The sequence below is a fragment of the Ovis aries genome, chromosome 22 (genome assembly GCF_016772045.2).
Source record: "Ovis aries strain OAR_USU_Benz2616 breed Rambouillet chromosome 22, ARS-UI_Ramb_v3.0, whole genome shotgun sequence".
Classification (NCBI taxonomy): domain Eukaryota; kingdom Metazoa; phylum Chordata; class Mammalia; order Artiodactyla; family Bovidae; genus Ovis; species Ovis aries.
In genome coordinates this window covers 23429797-23450670 of record NC_056075.1, presented here as the reverse complement: position 1 = coordinate 23450670, position 20874 = coordinate 23429797, and the positions used below count along the sequence as shown (strand labels likewise).

Here is a 20874-nt window from a genome sequence, read left to right as displayed (position 1 = left end):
TCCCCTGGAGAAGGGAATGGCTACCCACTCCAGTATTCTGGCCTGGAGAATTCCGTGGACTGTATAGTCCATGGGATTGCAAAGAGTCAGACACCACTGAGCAAGTTTCACTCAGACTTTCACTCCCTGAGTGACTTTGACTCAGTTTTTTCCTGAGATGAATAGAATAACATTATCTAGGATATTCTGTGGTTGTTGAAGAATGAATTTATTTCCACCTGGACTTCCAATTCATTAGGTACCTAAGTTCTATTTCTTTAAGACTCTTTGAAGAGGGGAATTCTCTGGTGGTCAAGTGATTAGGACTCTGAGCTTTCACTGCCAAGGGCCGATTCACAAGTTCAGTCCCTCATCAGGAAAGTAAGATCCAACAAGCTGTGTGGTGCAGACAAAAAAAAAAAAACGACGACTCTTTGAAGAGGAAGTCGAAACATTTCAGTTAGATGAGAGAACTTATGTGAAAGTATCTGATCTAAAGTGTACACTGGAGGTTGCACACTAGTGGCCCATGGGCACAACTGAAACCACAGACCATAGTTTGGCTCAGAGTTTGTTGGTTTTCTAAATTGAGTCCGTAGCTAAAAATTGGCAGATTCCAAGTAAAAATCTAGGCTGAGTGTTATCACCTAAATGGCAGCATTTAACTTTCATTCCCACAGGGAAGTCAGCTATAGCTGACAGCTCCTTCACCCTTTATGCCAAGATCTACACCAGCACTTAGACCATTTTGCACATTAATTGACTTGCCTGACCCTGACAGAGGTGTTTGAAACATGTTATGTGAATCTCAGAAAGTTTGGTAAATTTTGTAGTACCTTGAGATACTAGTTATAAAAATGAATTATCCACATAAGCCTGAGTAAATCACACATATTTTTTTAAAGAAGACTTCCTGGACTGGGCTGATTGGCCCTGTGTCTGTCCTTCTGTACCTCCTCAGTCACATTGTGTTGTAGATCTTCTAAAATTTATTATAAAAATCTAATTGTGCTACACTGTGATCTCCTTCAGGCCTAAGATTATAAATTGTTTTCTGTTCTCAGCATCTAATACCTGTATACAGTAAGCATACAGATGTCTGTCACATTCTTCTAACTTCAAGTACAGGCATTTGAGTGTGATGATCTATTCTTACTTGAGGGAAAAATTATATAGTAGCTATTTCTCTCTTTTTTAAAAAAATTAACAAGCATCTTCTTTGGTTAAAGAGGGTGTTTAAAGTCATTATTTCAAAAAATGCCAGTTTTCCTGGTTTAAAATGAAAAATTTAGTCTAAATACACATTCCTACTAAGCATATAGGTTCTCAGAGGGGAAAATTTGAGTTAGGTAATTTTTTTCATTTTATTTTAAAATAAATACCCTGTTAATTTCTTAATAACTTTTTAAACAGATAAATCTTTTAATTACCATTTAATTTTGCATTGGCAATGAATTGAGATTGACAGTCTTTCAGACTCTACTTGTTCACTTACTTACATATTTAGCCATGTTGGAGTTGGTTTTCCTAGCTTTTGGATTTTAGGTACTTTAAAATTGAGGTAGTTTTTAGAATTTTTCATTTTTTTTAGATCACTTACGATCTCATAGGTTAGAAAAGTTTTGACTGTCTATGATAGCGTGTTGGGGCTTTCAAATAGTTGTGAAAAATAGAAAAGGCTCTCTGGTATTTGTTTATATGAGAATGGATAGATTTAATTTAAAGTTTCCTTAATGAAAATGTGAATTATTACCTTTCCTAGTTAGCTCAGAGAACCAAGATCATGTAGCCTAAATAAAGAATGTTAATGTTGATCACATTTATAGCAGCGTAAAAGCAAATAACTGTTCTTGAGTGGTTGTGTTGGATATTTGCTTTTCATAGTATGATTGGTAGTATTTGTTTCTCCTAGTTGTAATAGTTTTAGAAATTCTCAACATTGCATTTGGTCATTTTGCTGTTCCAATTAGTACCATCTCCCTTTCACAAAAAATACAGAAGTTGGAGGAATCTAACCATATGTTTTCAAAAACCTAAATGTCTCTAGGGAAAATAACACCCTATAACTTAAACATAATTCATATCCTAAATTTATCAATATCTTGAAAGGATTTACGTATCTTCAAGTCAGTTATTTTACTAGACTAGGTAGTTTCTTTAACTTTTAAAAAATAGAATAATATGACTCCATTTACCAAGGGCAAATATCCGTTCACAGAATCAAAAAAAATGTCCCTTCTGTTCCATATTTGGACATCAAGTTAGATTTTGAATAGGGGAAGTTGGTTCTTACCTGTATCAAGATTACAAATTTAGGTGCTGGAAGGGTAGAAAAGTGGGTTGTTAGGTACCAGCAGACTTTGTTTAAATGAGCACTTTAAAGTGAGATGAGACTGCTCTGGTTTACTCTTGTATTCTTTATTGGTCTGTTTCACCTACTGTAGTTCAATTTTAAACTCTGTTTACCAGTTGTATTCAGTTTTGGCATATAAACCTGAAATGTAGCAGAAAAAATAAACTAAGACAAAAGAAATTTATTTTTCTATTTGTCTTTTGACTTAACATTTCAGGATCAGGCTTGTATTCTAGGCTTAGGGTATAAGAAAAGTTAAATAATGTATAATACTTAAGCTTATCTTCAATTCTCTTGTTATGGCTAATTAGATGAATTTTAGTGATGGTCAGAGGCTTCTAAATAGGAGGTAGTAACTCCTATTAATACCAGTTTCCAAATGGTGTCTCTCTGTTCCAGCCCAACACAACAGTTTTAAAACCAGTTTTTGTTTTTGTTTTGTTTTGTTGCTTTGTTCTGTTTTTTAACAGGAGAGCCAGTGTAACTCCTTCAAGACTGGAGTGACACACTCTGCGTCTGCGTCTGCCTCATGTGAGTTCTCATTTTGGCAGCAGCATTCTGCTAGGCTGGAACCTCTGTAGAGGTTTGCCCTTCCTTTTTTCTAAAATCTCTAAACTATCACCCAGTGTGTCTTGGTGGCAAAGGTAAAAACTGCATGAGAGTTTCAGACTTCCCTGCAGAAAGTTTTTGGCTCATCCAAAGGGACTGTCTCCTCTAATGTAGATTGATCTTATATGAACAAAATCTACTCAGAACAGAGCCCACAGCTTTCATCCCCACAACAGGCAGTTGATACTTCTGGAAGAACTGTTTTTCTCTCTCGCAGATTATGGAGTAAAGAGTATCTTCAAATGCTCTCAGTAGCTTCAGCTCTCAAAGCTTTGGTTGTTCTCTTTATAGTCTGGTTACGTAACCTGAGAACACTGTGTGCTGCCCTGGTGCCTGAAGCAGGCCTCTCTTTTGGACTCTGGCCCTTAAAATAACCTCTTCCTTTGTCTCTGGATATTGGGTAAATTAGGATAGGCCTGAGGACCTTCTTGAAGAAGAAATAAGCAGTGCATGTGTAAGGCTATGTTTACGCCTGAAGCTATTGGTTGTGTTTTGTAAGTCAGTTATAAGAACTGAGTTTGAAGCTGTGCATCATTTACTTGCCAGTTTTGCCAGAGGAATTGAAATTAGAGCCTTTGCAGCTGTGGAGAGGCATATAGAGCTCTAAGTCTGAGGTGATACATATGGTTACCCACAGATGTCAAGGCTGGCTTTGAAGTGCCTGGTTGACTGAAAAGGGAATTTTGCTTTTCGTTTATTTATTCATTTGAGGCATGATGGTACTATGTAGGCTTCAAGAGTAGTCATTTTTGCCACCAGGTCAGAACAGATTGTAATTATCCTCAGGGGACACTTGGGACCAAACATCCAGATTCCTGCTCTGTGCGGCTGCAGTTCTGCTTCTCCAGCTCTGGTTGTAGTGTATAGTCCTCTAGCAGATGATTTAGTGACCCGGGAGTTCATGTTACTGAAATGATTATCCAGGAAGCTTATGAGAAAATGTCAATAGCTTGTAGCTCTTACTGATTAACATCGAACTTAGTGAAATAGATAGTGTTGTCAGAGTGGAACTTGGACTCTCTTTGCTAAATCCATTCCCATCTGTGAATAGAACAGTTCATTTTGGACTAGTTGAAAGAAACCGGAGGGAGAGTAGTGTGTTTCAACACCCAAGCCTAAACTTCGATGGCCTGTGCAGTCTAGAAATTCATTTTTAATATGCCGCCATGGAAAGCTTTGGATGAGACTCAGGAAAACCTAAATTCTGGCTTCAGCTGATGTTTGTACTTGTCATGCAACTTTAAAAGCAATTGGGGAAAACACAGTATATTTTTTGGAAGCATCCTAAACTCATTGAGAGAAAGGAAATTTGAAGTATTGACTTGAGTAGGTGGAATTTCTAGACAGTCATTTGGAAGTTCTGCCCTGGAATAAACGCAAACGTGATAGGAGTATGTTGTTCAGTTTCTGCTATTCTATTCATTGTGGTGGCAAAATGGGAAATTGTGTTCTCTAGCCTCCCACATTTTTTTTCACTAAAAATTCTCAATAAATTGATTTGGGTTTCAGTCCAAATTGCCTCATAGAAATAGATTTTAATGAATATTACTTATCACTTCTTTAGGGAAAATTGTTCATTTAGAGGTAATCAGTGGGGATGATTAACTTTTGTTCCTGTCTCCCGTTCTTAAGGCATATCCAGCAAATTATCTGTATGAAAATTTAATAATTGAAAGCATTTTATATGGGCCAAATCCTATGAGAATAAGTGTCAGTGTATTATGCAAATGACTTTGCTATGTAGGAATTTTGTTCCATTAAATAAAATGTTGTTTGAAGTAAGTGGGGCTTTGATAAGATTGAGAAATAATCTTTGTTTTGGAAAATTTTGTTAAAATGAAATTTACTTTCAGTTGAGGCGGAAGCACGGGGGGTGAGATATTATTTTATATTCTCAAAATAATTCAAATTGACATCAACGGATACCATGCTTTCCTAGTTTTTGTGATAATGCACCAGCTCTTGTTCTGTTTGCATGTGTATATACATAGCACTTCCTTTACAACAGTGTGCATCTTCCAGGCCTGAGGATTTAAAAAGTTTTTGGGGAGAGGGATGGCTGAGGATGGCGCTGGAATTGAGAGGAGGAGAAAAATATAGCCAGTTTTGAAAATGTTAGCCAGAGTTAGCATGAAATCATCATTCCACAGAAGAAATGACAACTTCTTGTGACATTTTTCTGGTGAGCTGAGACTTAAGCATCTCCTAAAGGACCTTAAAATTTGTAGGCTTTTTAATATGATAAAGGTTTATTGAAGGATTTTGAAAGCTCACCTTGTTTTTTAAAATTTCAATTTAAAAAGGATAGATAAATGTATTAACATATTACAAGTTTTAAAGGTACAAAAGAAGGTACACGAAAGTCTGTTTTCCTCTCCTGTGCCTTAGCTACTCAGCTCCCTTCTGGAGGCAACCAGAATTACCATTTTATGTATTTCCAGAAATATTGTAAAGGATTGTTTTCGAAAGGGAAAGTTGAGTCATACTCATTAAAATATTAACTCTAGATTGGATAGGCAGACTACTTAGAATGAAGAGTCCATTTGAGCCATAGGCTATATGTTAATTGTAGATAGAAGAACTATAGTAATAGTTTCATTATTATGAGACATAAGAATAGGATGTTTGGGGAGTTTTTTTGGCCTCATTTGGCAGTTAGCAATATCGCAGGTGTTTTTTATTTTTAAATTTTTAATATGGCTTACCTGCTCCTAGAAAACTGATGGAAGAATGTCTACTTACATCTTTTATTTTAGAAGAAAGCTGTTTAAAGGAGCAACATTTTCTTTATACTGAAGCAATGGCACCCCACTCCAGTACTCTTGCCTGGAAAATCCCCATGGATGGAGGAGCCTGGTAGGCTGCAGTCCATGGGGTCGCTAAGAGTTGGACACGACTGAGCGACTTCGCTTTCACTTTTCACTTTCATGCATTGGAGAAGGAAATGGCAACCCACTCCAGTGTTCTTGCCTAGAGAATCCCAGGGATGGGGGAGCCTGGTGGGCTGCCATCTATGGGGTCGCACAGAGTCAGACATGACTAAAGCGACTTAGCAGCAGCAGCAGCAGCAGTGATGATTCTGAAAAGGATTTTCATTATAGAACACTTCAGACATACATTATATTTGAGAGAAACCCCTATATTCCAAAATCTATTTTACTTCACCTGTAAAAGCTCATTGTTCTCTGGCAGATAAGGAGGTGTATATATATAACATTAATATATACATATATATACACACACACACATATGTGCACATATTCTTTCTTCCATAATCAGGGCTAATAAATGAGTTATAATTCTTCAATGTCTGATTCCCAATTCATATTCAGACTTCCTTGTCTTAGACATGTCTTTTTATGGTTGTTTTAGCACTAATAATTTGTAAAATGCAATTTCAATGGCTATGACATTGTACTGGTAAAGAAAACATGTAAATCCTAGCAAATAGAATTATGCTGGTTGGAGTTTAAGGCAACTCCTAAGCCAGATAGTAATTCTAAAAATAGACTAGTCTTTTTAAAAAAATATAGCTTTGAAGGATTCCTATACCAGTCATGTACATCAATGAGGACTTCAACTTATATAGACCTCTCTATGTAGTTTTATATTAGTTATATTCCCATGGTTAATACCACAGCTGTGCATATTACATTCCCCGCCCCCCCCCCCACCTTTAGATTGTGGGTGTAAGAGAATAAAGAGGAAACAATGATTGGATCAGGTTTCCCAAGAAGGAAAAACCTGAAATGCCTGATAATTCATCTTGTTGCTGCTTCTCCTGTCCTAACATGACCTGTTTCCACGGACTGACAGTTGAGTTCTGCAGTTACGTGGGGCAGTACAAAGCACGGAGTTTGAAGGAAAAGAAGAAAAATGGCAAATTTAGTAGGAGAGAGGAATTGGGAAAGTAGAAATTCGCTTGTTTGCCTTCCATTTTAATTGGCTGTGTTCTAATGAGAACCTCCTCTTTGTGCAGTGTACAAGTCCCCGGAGTATGAGTCCCTTGGCTTTGAGCTTACCGTGGAGAGATTAGTTTCTATTGGCTATCCTCAGGAACTTCTCAGCTTTGCATATGACTCTACATTCCCTACCAGGTAATTTTCCAAGATTATTTTTGGATTAAAACCCATCATTTTGTCCCCCAAATTAATAATTCCAAATGTATCCCTAACCAACGCCATTCCCCAGACAAAAAGATGCAACAAAACATCAAAAGGTCTTTGGGATTTTGGGGTTGGTTTTCTGAAATTATCATGACCTTTTGTGTACACCATATCTTTTGTGTTCCTGATATGAACTTTGAACTTAGTTCACTGCTGTTAAAGAAGGTCCATTTATGAGAAGGGGTCTCCCTGGTGGCTCAGTGGTAAAGAATCCGCCCGCCAATGCGGGTGACTCAGGTTCTGTCCCTGGGTTGGGAAGATCCCCTGTAGAAGGAAATGGCAACCCACTCAAGTATTCTTGCCTGGAAAAATCTCATGAGCAGAGGAGCCTGGTGGGCTACAGTCCATGGGGTTGCAAAAGAGCTGGACTCAATGTAGTAACTGAACAACAACAACAAATTTATGAGAAGAGGGATTATATTAAACTGATGGTCAGTAATTGCAGATGCTCCTCCCTTACACTGTTGGGAGTTTTGCTAATATATTTTGTTTTGCTAATAGCATGTTTTGCTAATATATTTAACTTGGTAATCAGGAGCCTTCTTGGCAGTTTCCATTTCTGGATTTGATAAGAAAGATTTGAGGTTAAGATGAGGCTTATTTTGAGATGCCATTGTGTATGTCCCGTGTATGCTTAGTTGCTCAGTCATGTCTGACTCTTTGCAACCCCATGGAAAGGAGCCCGCCAGGCTCACAACATTTCTCACAGAAGTCCTGGGGCGAGATACGACGGACTGGACAGGTGGGCTTGGGAAGGACTCTTCACTTCTCACCGGGCAGCGGAATGCACTTCCGTCCCAGGGGAACCGCAGGCCACCTCAGGCTGCGCGAGAAGTGTCTATGAGGGAAATAGAAGCCAGCTCAGTTGTCCAAGGGAATAAAAAGAAGCTCTGTTTCAGAACAGAACCAGCTGTATTCAGAGAAATTATTGTTTACACCTTGTTTGATTAAGCTCTCTCACACAAAACAGTTGTGATTATTCATCTGGACAGAGTTAGGTATTTGTTAGTTGCTCTGGGATTCGTTTTTAAGACTTTATTCACTCACTTTACCCTCTAGGGTATGTATTTTGGGGTACATACTTGAGCCACCATAAAACTTGAATAAGGTAAAGGTTAATTTGTGGTGATTGAGTAAATACTATGTTAGATCATTGCCTTTATTACTTTGTATGATTGGTGATATCTTCATTTTCACATAGGGGACTAGTATTTGATACACTGTATGGAAATCTTTTGAAAGTTGATGCCTATGGAAACCTCTTGGTCTGTGCACATGGATTTAACTTCATAAGGGGGTGAGTACAAAGAACCTTTAAACTCTTTCTAGTGTTTTTATAGTCAAACAATATGAAGATGACATTATCTTCCCCAGTATAATATACTTTCTTATTTCCTCATTATTAAAGAGCAATTCCTTTACATAAGAATACTTAACAATTATTTTTTAGACAGCTAGGACCCAAACTGATGTATAAATATAGTTAGCAGTTACATTTTGTTTAAATTAAGTGCCTTCTAAAATTATATAGCATCCAACAAAGCTAATCTTGAAACTTGCCCAAAAAACTGTAGTGGCTTTGACTTATTTGAAATTCTAAGATTTTTATTTTCTCCTTTTTAATACAGTTCTCAGGTAGCTGCTCAGAAGAGGTATGTACATAAAGTGCTTTGAAAAATTTAAAACTACAGCAATGTAAATGACTAAGATTTTTAACAGCTAATATATTAATTTTAAAATTCTAATGTATACCTTTAGGTATTTGATCATGTGGTTAAATTTTTTTAAACATGGAGTTAAAATGAATACAGAGTGATACTATTTGAAACAAATAAGGATAAGTTTTATTTTCATAATTAGCATATTTCCACTAGTCTTACTAATTTGGACTCTCCACCCTCGTAATAAACAGCAGATAAAATTTAGTGTCTAGTGTCTTTTGTGAAACATCTCAAATTTTTTCTTTAAAAATCACAATACCCCAGTTTGACAATTTCTGTAATTGTGGCTTTACAATTATATGTTTTCTCTACTATTAAAGCACTTAATTTACCACTGACACTATTAGGGTCAGAACAACTCTTAAAACCAATATGGGTTAAGTATCAGTCTGTTATTTATTTTCAACAGCAAAGTAGTAAAAACCACACAGTCTACACTGAAATTTGTTAAATAAACAATGTCTTTTTGGTAAATACCTTTTTGTGATAAGAGACACTAACTGAAACTGTACCAGAGTTCCCTTTAAATCTGAGGTACCCATCAGGCCCTATTTGGAACTGAATCATCCGTTAAGTCTTCAGCCGGCATTACACAGGCTCAGTGATTTCCAGGTATACACTGTGAGGACAGTATGAAATAAACACCCTACTTTGACACATCTGATTAGACCAGTAGTTATATCTACCTTTCTTTCACCATTTCTCTCTGAGGGATTTGTTCAAGTTCATGAATATCAAAAGGCAGGATTTAGAAGGTGAAGTGACTGCAGATGGTACTAGAAACCCAGACTCTTTTATGTATGGATATTGTCACTATAATTCAGAATCCCAATGATGATGAACCAAGGTTCTATTTATGAATTCCTGAAGAGGGATTTTTGTGTTATTGGGTGGGAGATAGAGAAGAAAAGAAAGAGAAGCAGTTCTGTATGTTAGAATTACAATTAGATTTACTGACTCAAGATCTACAGACCTCCTTTCTTCCCCCCACCAAAGAAGCCAATAAAATTTCCAAATAGCTTCTTTGGAAATATATTTAATATTGTTTCAGAAATAAATCATTTATGAGTTACATGCAGAATCATTCAAACAGTACTTAGCATTGGACAGTCTTTAGAAAGCCCATGGAGAAGGCCAGAATGAAGATGGATGGAAACGGAGATAATTATTGAAATATAGTGGTAAACAAAGTTGGAAGAAAAATTATGGCTCCACCAAGCAACACCTTACATGCCTTGCCTGTGAGTTGGAACCTCTTTTCAGGCAATAGTAAAGGCTTTTAAAGTTTTAGATGAGGATAATGTTGAGGTCAAATCTTTATTCTGTGGGTCACAGATAGTTAGCAATACTGAACTCTGTTTTCTTCCTAACTTTAAGTCAAGCATCCCTTCTTTTATAATATATTACCTCTCCGTGAGTCAGTTTTCATTGTAAATGTATACTAGCATGACTTGACACTTAAACAAAATGTAATTGCTAACTGTATTTATAAGTCAGTTTGGGTTCTAATTGCCTAATGATTAAGTTTCCTTATGTAAAGGAATTACTCTTAAATGATGAAGGGAATAGGGAAAGATATTTAAGAGGACAATGTCATCTTACTAAACCTGACTGAGGAAAGTATATCATTACTATTCCTTTCTGCTTTAATTTTCATTACAGAAAATCTTGGAAGACTAGAAGATATCATACTCCACAAAGTTATTCTTCATTGGGAACTCTTATTTCAGAATGCTGACTAGGACAGGGAACCAGTGTGATTTTATATTCCTAAGTAGAGTGTATGACATTTGTAGTTAACAAACATTACCCAAGTTATCCTGAGTATGAAATTTAATTTTGATGTCCTTTATTTAAATTAGTTAATCTTCATATATTCATTGTGAGGATTGTGCATTGTTATATTTTTGTTTTTCTCCTGTTTGTTTTCTCTGTAATAATTAATACTGTCCCCTTCCTCTTCTTGCAGTGTTTTATTTCACTCTTCAAGGTTCTCGTGCATCTTTAACAATTTCTGTTTGTTTCACTGGCTTTTTCTTTTAAACTCTGAATGTCCTCTGTGGCCCTCGACAGTCTTCTCTTCTTTCTCTACACTCTTAAGTGGCCTCTTCTGCTCTAATAGTCTACCCGACTGCATCTGTTAACCTGTATGTAGATGATCACAGCAACCTCTCAAATTTGAATCCCAGTTTTAAGTTCTTGACCTTTGTTTCTTTTGCCTATAAAAATGTTTACTTTCAGGTTAACGTATCCACAATAAAACTCCTCTTGTATTTTATCTAGTTTTTATGTTTCAGTTAATGTTACCACCACCCTCTCAGAGACACCTTAGTGTAAGAATTATCATGTTCAGCTCTATGTCCCTCGTCTACCACATCTGTTCAATTGCCTGTTCTTTTCACCTTGGCAATCCCTCTTAAGTAATTCTTCTCTTTAATTTCCTTTGCGCCCACTCTAGGACATGCCCATGCCCGTCACGCTTTCAGCTGGACTCCTGCAGGAGCCCCTAACTGATCTCCCAGGCCTATGTGTCTGTGTCAGTTGGTTCTTCAGTTCAGTCGCTCAGTCATGTGCGACTCTTTGCGACCCCATGGACTGGGGTTAGTTCTTGCTGTATAATAAATGACTTCAAAACTCAGTGGCTTAAACTAGTAGCCATTTGATTTAGGTCAAAATTCTGAGTCAGCTGAGCGATTCCAGAATCGCTCAGCTGATTGAGAATGGCCTCATGCACATGTCTGACAGTGGGCAGCCTGTTGGCAGGGGCACCTCATTTCTGCATGGGGCCTTTTATTCTCCAGCAGGAGTACCCTGGCCCTAATGCACAAGTGTTTTCCAAGTCTTCTTGGATCCCGTTTTCTGTTACTCAAGCCTGTATTCAAGGATAGAGAGAGAGACTGTGCCTCTTAATTGGAGAAACTGCAAAGTCACACTACTAAGGGATAGGAAAGATTTGTAGCCGTTTTTTGCAACCCATGACATTTCTTTTTCCATTTTATCCTAATACTCCTACTAGTTTAATACTTTTATAATTTAGCTCAGATAAAAAATGTATAAAAACAATAGCATGATTGCCTCAATTCATCTTTCTAGCTTTATTTTTCTGTTCCCCTTTCTCCACTTGAATTTGACTAGTTTCTGGATTGGGCTGTTTAGCTTTTAAGGATCAGCTCATATGCCATGACTTTCATGGATTCTTCTAGGTTTTCCTCTCTACATTCCGTTTTCTCTACCCATTAAGTTGAAATGGTCTGTCTCCCCTTCCTCTGTTTTCTCATAGCTCTTTGCACCTTTCTGGGGCAGTTCTGTTTTCAGTTCAGTTCAGTTCAGTTGCTTAGTCATGTCTGACTGCAACCCCATGAATCACAGCACGCCAAGCCTCCCTCTCCATCACCATCTCCCAGAGTTCACTCAGACTCACGTCTATTGAGTCAGTGATGCCATCCAGCCATCTCATCCTTTGTCGTCCCCTTCTCCTCCTGCCCCCAATCCCTCCCAGCATCAGAGTCTTTTCCAATGAGTCAGCTCTTCGCATGAGGTGACCAAAGTACTGGAGTTTCAGTTTTGGACCTGTACAACTGTCTGTGTGTGCGACTCCCTCCCTTAGCCAGACTGAGAATATTTTAGGGGCTGAAACAGTGAGTGAGCCTCTTCATTTTCAGAGTTTCCCATGTGTATTATTTGGAACCCCACCTTGCATATAGCCACCAAAATATTTGAATTAATTTTTGAATGATGAATACGTCTCAGATTTATATTATTTTTGAATGTCGGTTAATTTTTTTTTTCTTTCAGACCAGAAACTAGAGAGCAGTATCCAAATAAATTTATTCAACGAGATGACACTGAAAGATTTTACATTCTGAACACACTATTCAACCTACCAGGTAGATTCATTCTATGCTTACATATACTGATGTCTCCCCTTCTTTCCATGATCATTTGTCTTTGCTCAAGGGAGATAAACAGATTTTAATTATCTCACTTATAGCTTATGAATATCTATTCTTCATTTTTCAGAGACCTACCTGTTGGCCTGCCTAGTAGATTTTTTTACTAATTGTCCCAGATATACCAGGTATGTATGTACTATAATTTTCTTTTTCCAATTGATTTTTTAAAATTAATGTACAGGGTTTTAGAGAACTGGCCATTGTAGGTCTTTTCTGCTTTTCTGAAGTGAATTTAGTGCTAGTGAGAGATGCCACATTGCCAGCCTGAGAGATGGGACAGCACCAGCAGCTCCATGCAGGCTCTCACCTCCCACACGGCCCTCTCCTTGCCAGTGTGCTGCAGCCATGTTTGGAAGGGACCACTTCTGATTGGCTTCTCCTGGGAATGAAGACGGCCAGCAGAGGTGCTAATTGTGACAACTGAGTGGGAGGTTTGTGTGATGATTATCTGTCCAAGCAGAATTGCACTAAAACCCCCCAACTCATTTCACAGCAGCTACCCAGGAGCCATTCAGGGGTAGTAATTTCGTTTCATTCCCAGGCCCAGCAAGATTTGATTGAGGAAGATACTGTTTATCCTCCCTGAAGTAAAAATGTGCTTAAGTCTTGAAAAAGATTTCCTTTCCTTTCTAGGGGGAATTGTAAGTTCGGCCATATGTGCCAGAGTTTGCTAACTTCTTATCCTCTTTAGGCCTTACCCACTTCAAGGCACTAAATTTGGTTGAGCACTAAGTCACTAAGATAAATAAAAAATAGACAATACCTTAGTACCTAGAAATAGTGTCAGAAAAGTCAGGGTGGAGAGAACCTAAATTACCAATTTAAAATGTTTCTTTGATGGGAACCTGTTTCTTACAAGTGATGAATAAAACAACCTGTTATTTTTGGAACTAGCCTTTTAGCCTTATCATACTCTTCTACCATTTTGTATCTGTTCACAGTTACTATATTCCATTGAACACTATAGTCATCTCTGATGGTCAGAATGGATTTTCATTAGGGAGTGATTATTTTCCAAATTAGCCACACAGCCTTTATTATGTGACAAAGGAACCTTTGGGTCCCCTGGGCAGTGTTTGGTATTCCCTTTATTTACCCTCCTTTGGATTACCTGTCATGTTCTTTTCATCTTTCTGTAGCTGTGAAACAGGATTTAAAGATGGGGACCTCTTCATGTCTTACCGGAGCATGTTCCAGGATGTAAGAGACGCAGTTGACTGGGTTCATTACAAGGTACCTAGGAGCTGCTGCTTCACCTGCTTACTGCCTGGCATGTGTCTTTTATGGTCTGACATTAACTTTCCAAGTGCAAACAGAGCAGAGTTTTTCACTGTTAAAAAGGCGGGATTTGCCTCTAGTGATAGCTCTCTAGAATACTTTTGTCCTTGTCTTGGGCTGTCTGGCTTGCAGAGGTAATGGTGGTCTTTCCTCAGTGGTGGTGCTTGGCTTCTAGATCTTATTTCCATTTGCACTTTCCAGACTTACTAGAAGAGATCTTAGTGTTAGGGTTATACTTGACATATCCTTTCAGGATGATTATGGTCCATTTGTTTTTTCCAAATACCTCCCGCTTGGCTGATAACATTAACTGATTAATAATATGTTTACATTTATTATAAATTGTGCTGAATTAAATATGAAATGCCTTTTGATTTCTATTTTAAATACATTTTTTATTTTATTTTTTTAAATTTTAAATACATTTTAAAATAGATGTGCAGCAAATCACATCTGCCATTTTAATTTTAGAAATATTTAAGAAATGCATTTAAGCTAATAATAGACACAGTTTTTATAATAAACTCAAAAATTAATTTTGTTCTTTTCTTGCTTTTTTTTTTTTCTTTCTCTAGGGTTCCCTTAAGGAAAAGACAGTTGAAAATCTTGAGAAGTATGTAGTCAAAGATGTAAGTAGTAAAGGGAAGAGTAGATCTGCGTGATAGTTTCCTTTACCTATTAGGGAAGTTAACAAGCTTATTTATAATGAAATGGACAAGAGAAGATATTTCTTTGTCTTGGCAGTTTAACACATGCCAAGTATAAGCACCAAGCATTATCAGGTGGAACATGGGGTTTGTTTTTCCTGTTTTTTATTAGGCAAAGAGGACCAGGATTTCATTTATCCTTTTAGCTCTAATTATAGTAATAGCAGCTAGAGTGGTTACTGTGTACATATCGCTGTGCTAAGTGTTTACATTCATTATCCCATTTAACCTTCCATAAAACCCTGAGTTAGTTTTTCTTACCTCTGCTTTAGAGATGAAGAAGCTGGGGACTCAGGATTAAGTAACTTGCCCAAGTACATACAGTTAGTAAGGAGAAAGCCAAAAGCCACCCCTTGGTGTACTCTGGATCTTAACCATGGAGCTAGACCATCTAAAAAAATGTGCATGCGTGACTGTTATTTAAATTGTCTTTAACCTGTCAACTGGGAGTAATGAGGAAAGCTTTAAAATACTTCAAAAGACATTAGTGGTAAACATAATACAAAATTTTAATGTCTATAGTTAATAGCATTGTGTCAATTTCTTAGTTTTCATCATTGTACTGGGGTTAAGATGTTAATATTAAGGGAAGCTGGATGACGAATACATGGGAACCCTCTGTACTATTTTTACAACTTTTCTGTTAAGTCTGAAATTATTTCAAAATAAAAAATACACAGACACACACACAGAGCACTGAGATGAGATAACGTCTTCCTTTCTTACAGAGTAAGAGTAGTAGATGCAATTATCCCCTCAAAGCTCTTTGGTAAAGATGTCTTATTTTCAGACTTTGTACGTCCTATTTCCCATCCACTCCCACATCCATGATTGTTTTAAGAACACTGAGGGTTTCAGGAGAGGTACAAGAGGATTTGAGTGAAGGAACCTATTTACTGTGAGAGAAGGAAAGGCTGTTTTCTTTCTGGTCACATCAGGAGTCAGAATTTCTTCATGTAGCTGCAGATGAGTCTGGGCACTTTCAAGTTGCATTCTATACACACCATGCCATTTCTGCAAGGTACTTCATAAAATGAAAGTGTACACACTGAGACCATATCTAATACTCTTCATAGAGTATTTAGCTGATTTTTTAAAATTGGCTTCTCCTAATCTGTAACACACTTAATTCACTTTCTTTAAGAGGTTACAAGGTAATTTAAACTCTTCCTGAGACAGACATAAAGAGAAAGTTAGTTATGTCTTTTAATAGGCATATAATTATATATTTTATATATGTCTATTATATGCACCATATATATTATACATACATAATAATTCATGCACAATGACAGTGTGGGCTTCTAAATGCAAAATTCTGAAACCAACCAACCGTCCCTTAAAGGGCATCACCTGTTCCTGTTTCAGTAGACAAAAAAAAAGTCCAGTATCTGACCACTCCACAGTGTAAGTGAATATATATATATATATATATTCACTCTCACAGGAACCATATATATATATTTAGAGATACATTTCAGTATAAACTGTGTGTTGAATTTTGAATCTTTTCCTGGCCTAGTGATATGCCCTCTCCTGAGATGCTGGGCAGCAGCAGGGAGCAATAGCTCCTAGTCAGCTAAGAGATCACAAGGGTAAACAACTGATACATCCATTCTACTTTTCACTTTAAGTACAGTGTTCCTATAAGTTACAGTAGACTTTGTGTTAGATGATTTTGCCAGGCTGTAGGGTAATGTATGTTCTCAGCACATTTTAGGTAGACGAGGCTAGCTGCCATGTTCAGTGTGTTATTGGGACATAACCCCATCCCATGTGGAAGAAGATCTATGTTTGTGTTTTACTGTTTCGCTCATCATCCTAATTACATTTTAGGGAAAACTGCCTTTGCTTCTGAGCCGGATGAAGGAAGTAGGAAAAGTATTTCTTGCCACCAACAGTGACTATAAATATACAGATGTAAGTGCTTAATATATTTGTTTCTTTATACAAAGGAATTATTTTGGACTAAAGAACTGAGAATATAACGAAGAAGGTAGTTTATTAAGTGAGAGTAGTTTTTTGCCATTTCATTTTGAAAGCAGAATGAAAAAAGCAAAAATAAATGGCACACATCATAGTGGTTCTCAAATTTTTATGAATATTTCTTTTGACAATTTTCCCTGATTACAATTGGCTACTTAAAGGTTTTCATTTTGGGGTTAAAACATTTGTGCTGATTAAAATATCTTCTGTGTCTTTGTCATTCTACAACTTGAAAAGTTACACCCTTTATTACATGTGTACATACGTTCCCTCCCTGTCATTGGGAGCCAGACAGCAATAGATGGTAAAAAGATGTTTTGACTCTTAGCCATCAGAATTTACTACCTCTTAAAATTTTTGCCATGATTAAAGCATATAGAAAAGCTGATTTAATTCCTTAACCTCATGTTACTTTTGCTAAGCTGGTTACAAGTTCATAGTCCTAGCAAGCTTAGTGCTCGCTAACCCTCTTTATGTAAAATGCTGATTTAGAAATCTGGTAATTTGGAGTAAGTTGGCTTGATTGTCCTGGGAACAGTAGTAAGAGGGCCATAGTGTATTATTTCCATGTGAGTCATCAGTTTTCTCTACACCCTTATCTCAGATACCCCTTACCTCCAAATACGTGTTCCGGTCCACTTGGAGAACTTGATAGGAATATGTGGATGAATCTGTATAAAAATACCTCCTAGAAGAACCCTGTGTTCTACTGAATGTCATAAGGCTTGCATTTGTTTGCTGTGATGAAGCATTAATTTCTAGCTTCAACTCCCATAAACTTTAGAGGAAACAAGAATGTAACAAATCTTGTATTGAAAAAGACATGTCTTATAAAAAGCTTGTGTGTGCTTTACTTAGGTGTCCTATATCTCTTGCAGAAGTAGTAAATGGATCTTATGTTGGATTTTCTTTTTTCCAGAAAATTATGACTTACCTGTTTGATTTTCCACATGGCCCCAAGGTACTCTCTGTAATATAACAGACTGTTGGTTTAGTAATAATGAATGCATTTAATATTCTGGAATATTGAGCATAAGGAATTGGTCAGGAGCCATCCAGAAATCGTCATTAATATTAGAAGTAATGTAGGAGCTAGTATAATTTAAAGTTGCTAGCAATTCGAAAACACGGTAGACAGAAATAAGAGATTTGTAAAAAAAAAAAAAAAAAAAAGAAGAGATTTGTGTGGTGTTTAGTAAGATGATATCAGAATTTTATGCCCAGGAATTATACAGAATTGCTAAATTTGTGTGGCAAAAAAGGAACTTTCAGGTTGAAGGAGATAATCTTATTGAAAGAAACAGAAAATGTATATATTCTTAACTACTTCTATATTCTGCTGTTAGTAATTGCTGAGTTTTGTGTCAAAAGAACAGCTAACTTTGATACTTAGCAGAGAAGTCTTCATTCCTTCCTATGGCCATACTTAGGTTTAATGAATACTAATCACAATTTAGGGGGCTTCCCTGGTGGCTCAAATGGTAAAGAATCTGCCTGAGATGCAGGAGACCCAGGTTTAGACACTAGGTTTGTAGTCACTAGGCTTCTCTGAATAAATGTTAGTTAATGACTTTTGAGATCACCCAAAAGCACAGTATTTAGTGCTCTTTGTCTTGACCTTAAAGGTTAAAAGCCATGGTTCCAGTTCAGGATGAAGTAATGTTAATGGGCATACCTTCCACATTAGTGCTGATCAGCCTGCAGTGCTGATTAGCCAAGGACCAGTGTGTACCTGGAACCACCATTCTGAAAGCATAACCCATAAAATTTGCTAATAATAGTTCTGTGTTAGCTATATACTTCAGTTCTGGTGCTAAACTGCCTTTTTCTTAGTCCGTCTCTTAACATATTTGTCTTTTTGCATCTCTCCTTGGCCTCTTTGAGCCTCTTAAGCCCATTTTTAGAGTATGAGCACACTCTTTCATACATTAAATTGCTTGAAATAAATTAGTGAGTAGGTGAAACAGTTTAAAATACAGAGATTATTAGAGTCATTGTTTATATTTTCACTTTGCCTGCTTTCAAAAGGATGTGGCTTATAATAAGCCACAGTATGTTTGTAATAGTGGCATTTTCTGGTTTTACTTAGTATTTATATATTGCTTTCATCCGACTTGAGATGCAGCAGTAGTGCTTTCAGATTAGGAGTGATGTTTTGGCTTTCGCTGTTTCTTCCTTATCAGCCTGGGAGCTCTCATCGGCCGTGGCAGTCCTACTTTGACCTGATCTTGGTGGACGCACGGAAACCACTGTTCTTTGGAGAAGGCACAGTACTGCGTCAGGTGGATACTGTAAGTTGAGAGGATGGTCTGTTCACAAGCAGTTATCCTTCATGTTCCTCCTTCCCCACCTCTTATTCTTCCCCCAGGAAACAGGTATTTTTAACTTACTAGCGTTATCTCCTCTTTTGAAGTTAAGACTTTTGGTTTCAATTAATACAGCTGAATAATTCAAATGAATATAATTCAAAAGTGACATTCATTTGGCTGCCTAGCCAAGTAGCATTTTTGGTGGAGATTGTGATAGCTTTACAAAATCCAGATTTCTTTTCTCACAGAAAACTGGCAAGCTGAAAATTGGTACCTACACGGGCCCCTTACAGCATGGCATCGTCTACTCTGGGGGTGAGTCACGCACTTTCCTTTATGTAAGTCTGTGCTTGAATCTCACTGTGAAAGCGTTGGTGTCCTCCTGACACCGTGCTACTTATGTTCTTTAGTATGCTAAAGATAGCGTCTCCTGAAGGTAAACACTTCAGTCATCTACTAAAGAGTTGGGAGGATGGGTTTGAGAAGTCCGCATGTCCTAATTTGATTTTCACTAAAAGGACCAGTTTTTCCTGTCCTCTTCCTCTGCATATTTGAGGCATTTTCTCAGTGTTGGAATCATGTGGATGGTTGCCAAGGCCTCAAGGGGGTTTTAGGAACATAGATGCGTATCTTATTGGAATGAGAAGCAGTTGAACAAACCCAGCCTAATGGCAGACGTGGGAGGAGACATGGTAGTGGTGCTTTGGAGGGTTATGGTCCCTCAGGCTGAGACGTGGTTTTGTTGCTGTTGGATTTGGGGATCGAGAGCTCTGGTCAGCACAGTGGCGCTAAAGGCCTTGTCATAGAGGCAGTAAAAAGAATGATGGAAAAAGACGATGGTGAGTCTTTGTCTTAAGAAAGGTGAGCCCCTTTTCCAGTCTATTCCTCACATACTTAAAAGAATAAAATTATATACTATTTAATGGTTATGGTACTTGGAATGCTGGTTTTTATTTTCTCATTGCATTGTTTCAGGTTCATCTGATACAATTTGTGATCTTTTGGGAGCCAAGGGCAAAGACATTTTGTATATTGGAGATCACATCTTTGGGGACATTTTAAAATCAAAGAAACGGCAAGGGTGGCGAACTTTCTTGGTGATTCCTGAACTCGCACAGGAACTGCATGTCTGGACCGATAAGAGCTGTAAGGAACCATTATTCCTACTTTATAAATCTTTTCTATTGCTAGTTTATATCTTAATGGCTAGCTATGAATCAGTCCTTTTTGATGAACCATTACTTTGTATGCAGGGAGTCAGAGGTGGTCAGAGGCGGGTCCTAATATTTGAGCACCTCTTTCTCATATAGCCACATATTTCACACAAGTCCAGAATTTAGAGAGGTTATCTTGTTTCCCCTTTTTCTTGAATTCTTTTAAAATACAGAATGTTACTGCTCTGAAAACTCAGCCTGCCTCAGGTAGTAACCCTGGCTCTACCACTTAATATCTTCACGCCGTTAGGCAGATGCTGAGACACCCTGTGCCTTAGTATCCTCAGATGTGAAAATGAAGATAATACCTACTATCCTAAAGTTGCTGGGATTTAACTGAGGCAGTGTATTTATAAAGGAGATAGAAGTAACAACCTTTCTCAACTGAGGCTCCTTATTTGAACTTCAAAACAAAGATGATTTGATATGACTCTCAGTTCTCCCACAGATGGTAGATCAAGAATATTTGTTATATACAGTGGATGCATCACTGCCTAATTCTCTTTGGGGAACCCAGGCTGAGAAAGGCTGGAATGCTTAGCTTACAACATATTTGGCTATTGCTACTGCTTGTAGTTCTTGGTGGGACTTTCTGGCTA

The 20874-nt window shown here is 37.4% G+C and overlaps 1 protein-coding gene across 14 annotated transcripts in view; it reads left to right on the top strand.

Moving 5' to 3' along the window:
* Positions 1-20874, top strand: part of NT5C2 (5'-nucleotidase, cytosolic II) — a 149517-nt gene that overhangs the window by 125578 nt on the left and 3065 nt on the right. For 5 of the 14 annotated variants that reach the window (XM_060405163.1, XM_015103392.3, XM_042238493.2 and 2 more), the window contains exons 4-15: positions 6921-7038; positions 8309-8404; positions 8736-8759; positions 12624-12715; positions 12849-12906; positions 13921-14014; positions 14635-14688; positions 16603-16686; positions 17672-17713; positions 18936-19043; positions 19310-19376; positions 20037-20207. In XM_060405163.1, the coding sequence (XP_060261146.1) occupies positions 6921-7038; positions 8309-8404; positions 8736-8759; positions 12624-12715; positions 12849-12906; positions 13921-14014; positions 14635-14688; positions 16603-16686; positions 17672-17713; positions 18936-19043; positions 19310-19376; positions 20037-20207 (1008 nt within the window). Of the gene's footprint in view, positions 1-2802; positions 2864-6920; positions 7039-8308; positions 8405-8735; positions 8760-12623; positions 12716-12848; positions 12907-13114; positions 13213-13920; positions 14015-14634; positions 14689-16602; positions 16687-17671; positions 17714-18935; positions 19044-19309; positions 19377-20036; positions 20208-20874 lie in introns of those variants that run through there. The other 9 variants (XM_042238498.2, XM_042238495.1, XM_060405166.1 and 6 more) reach the window with 5 other exon arrangements.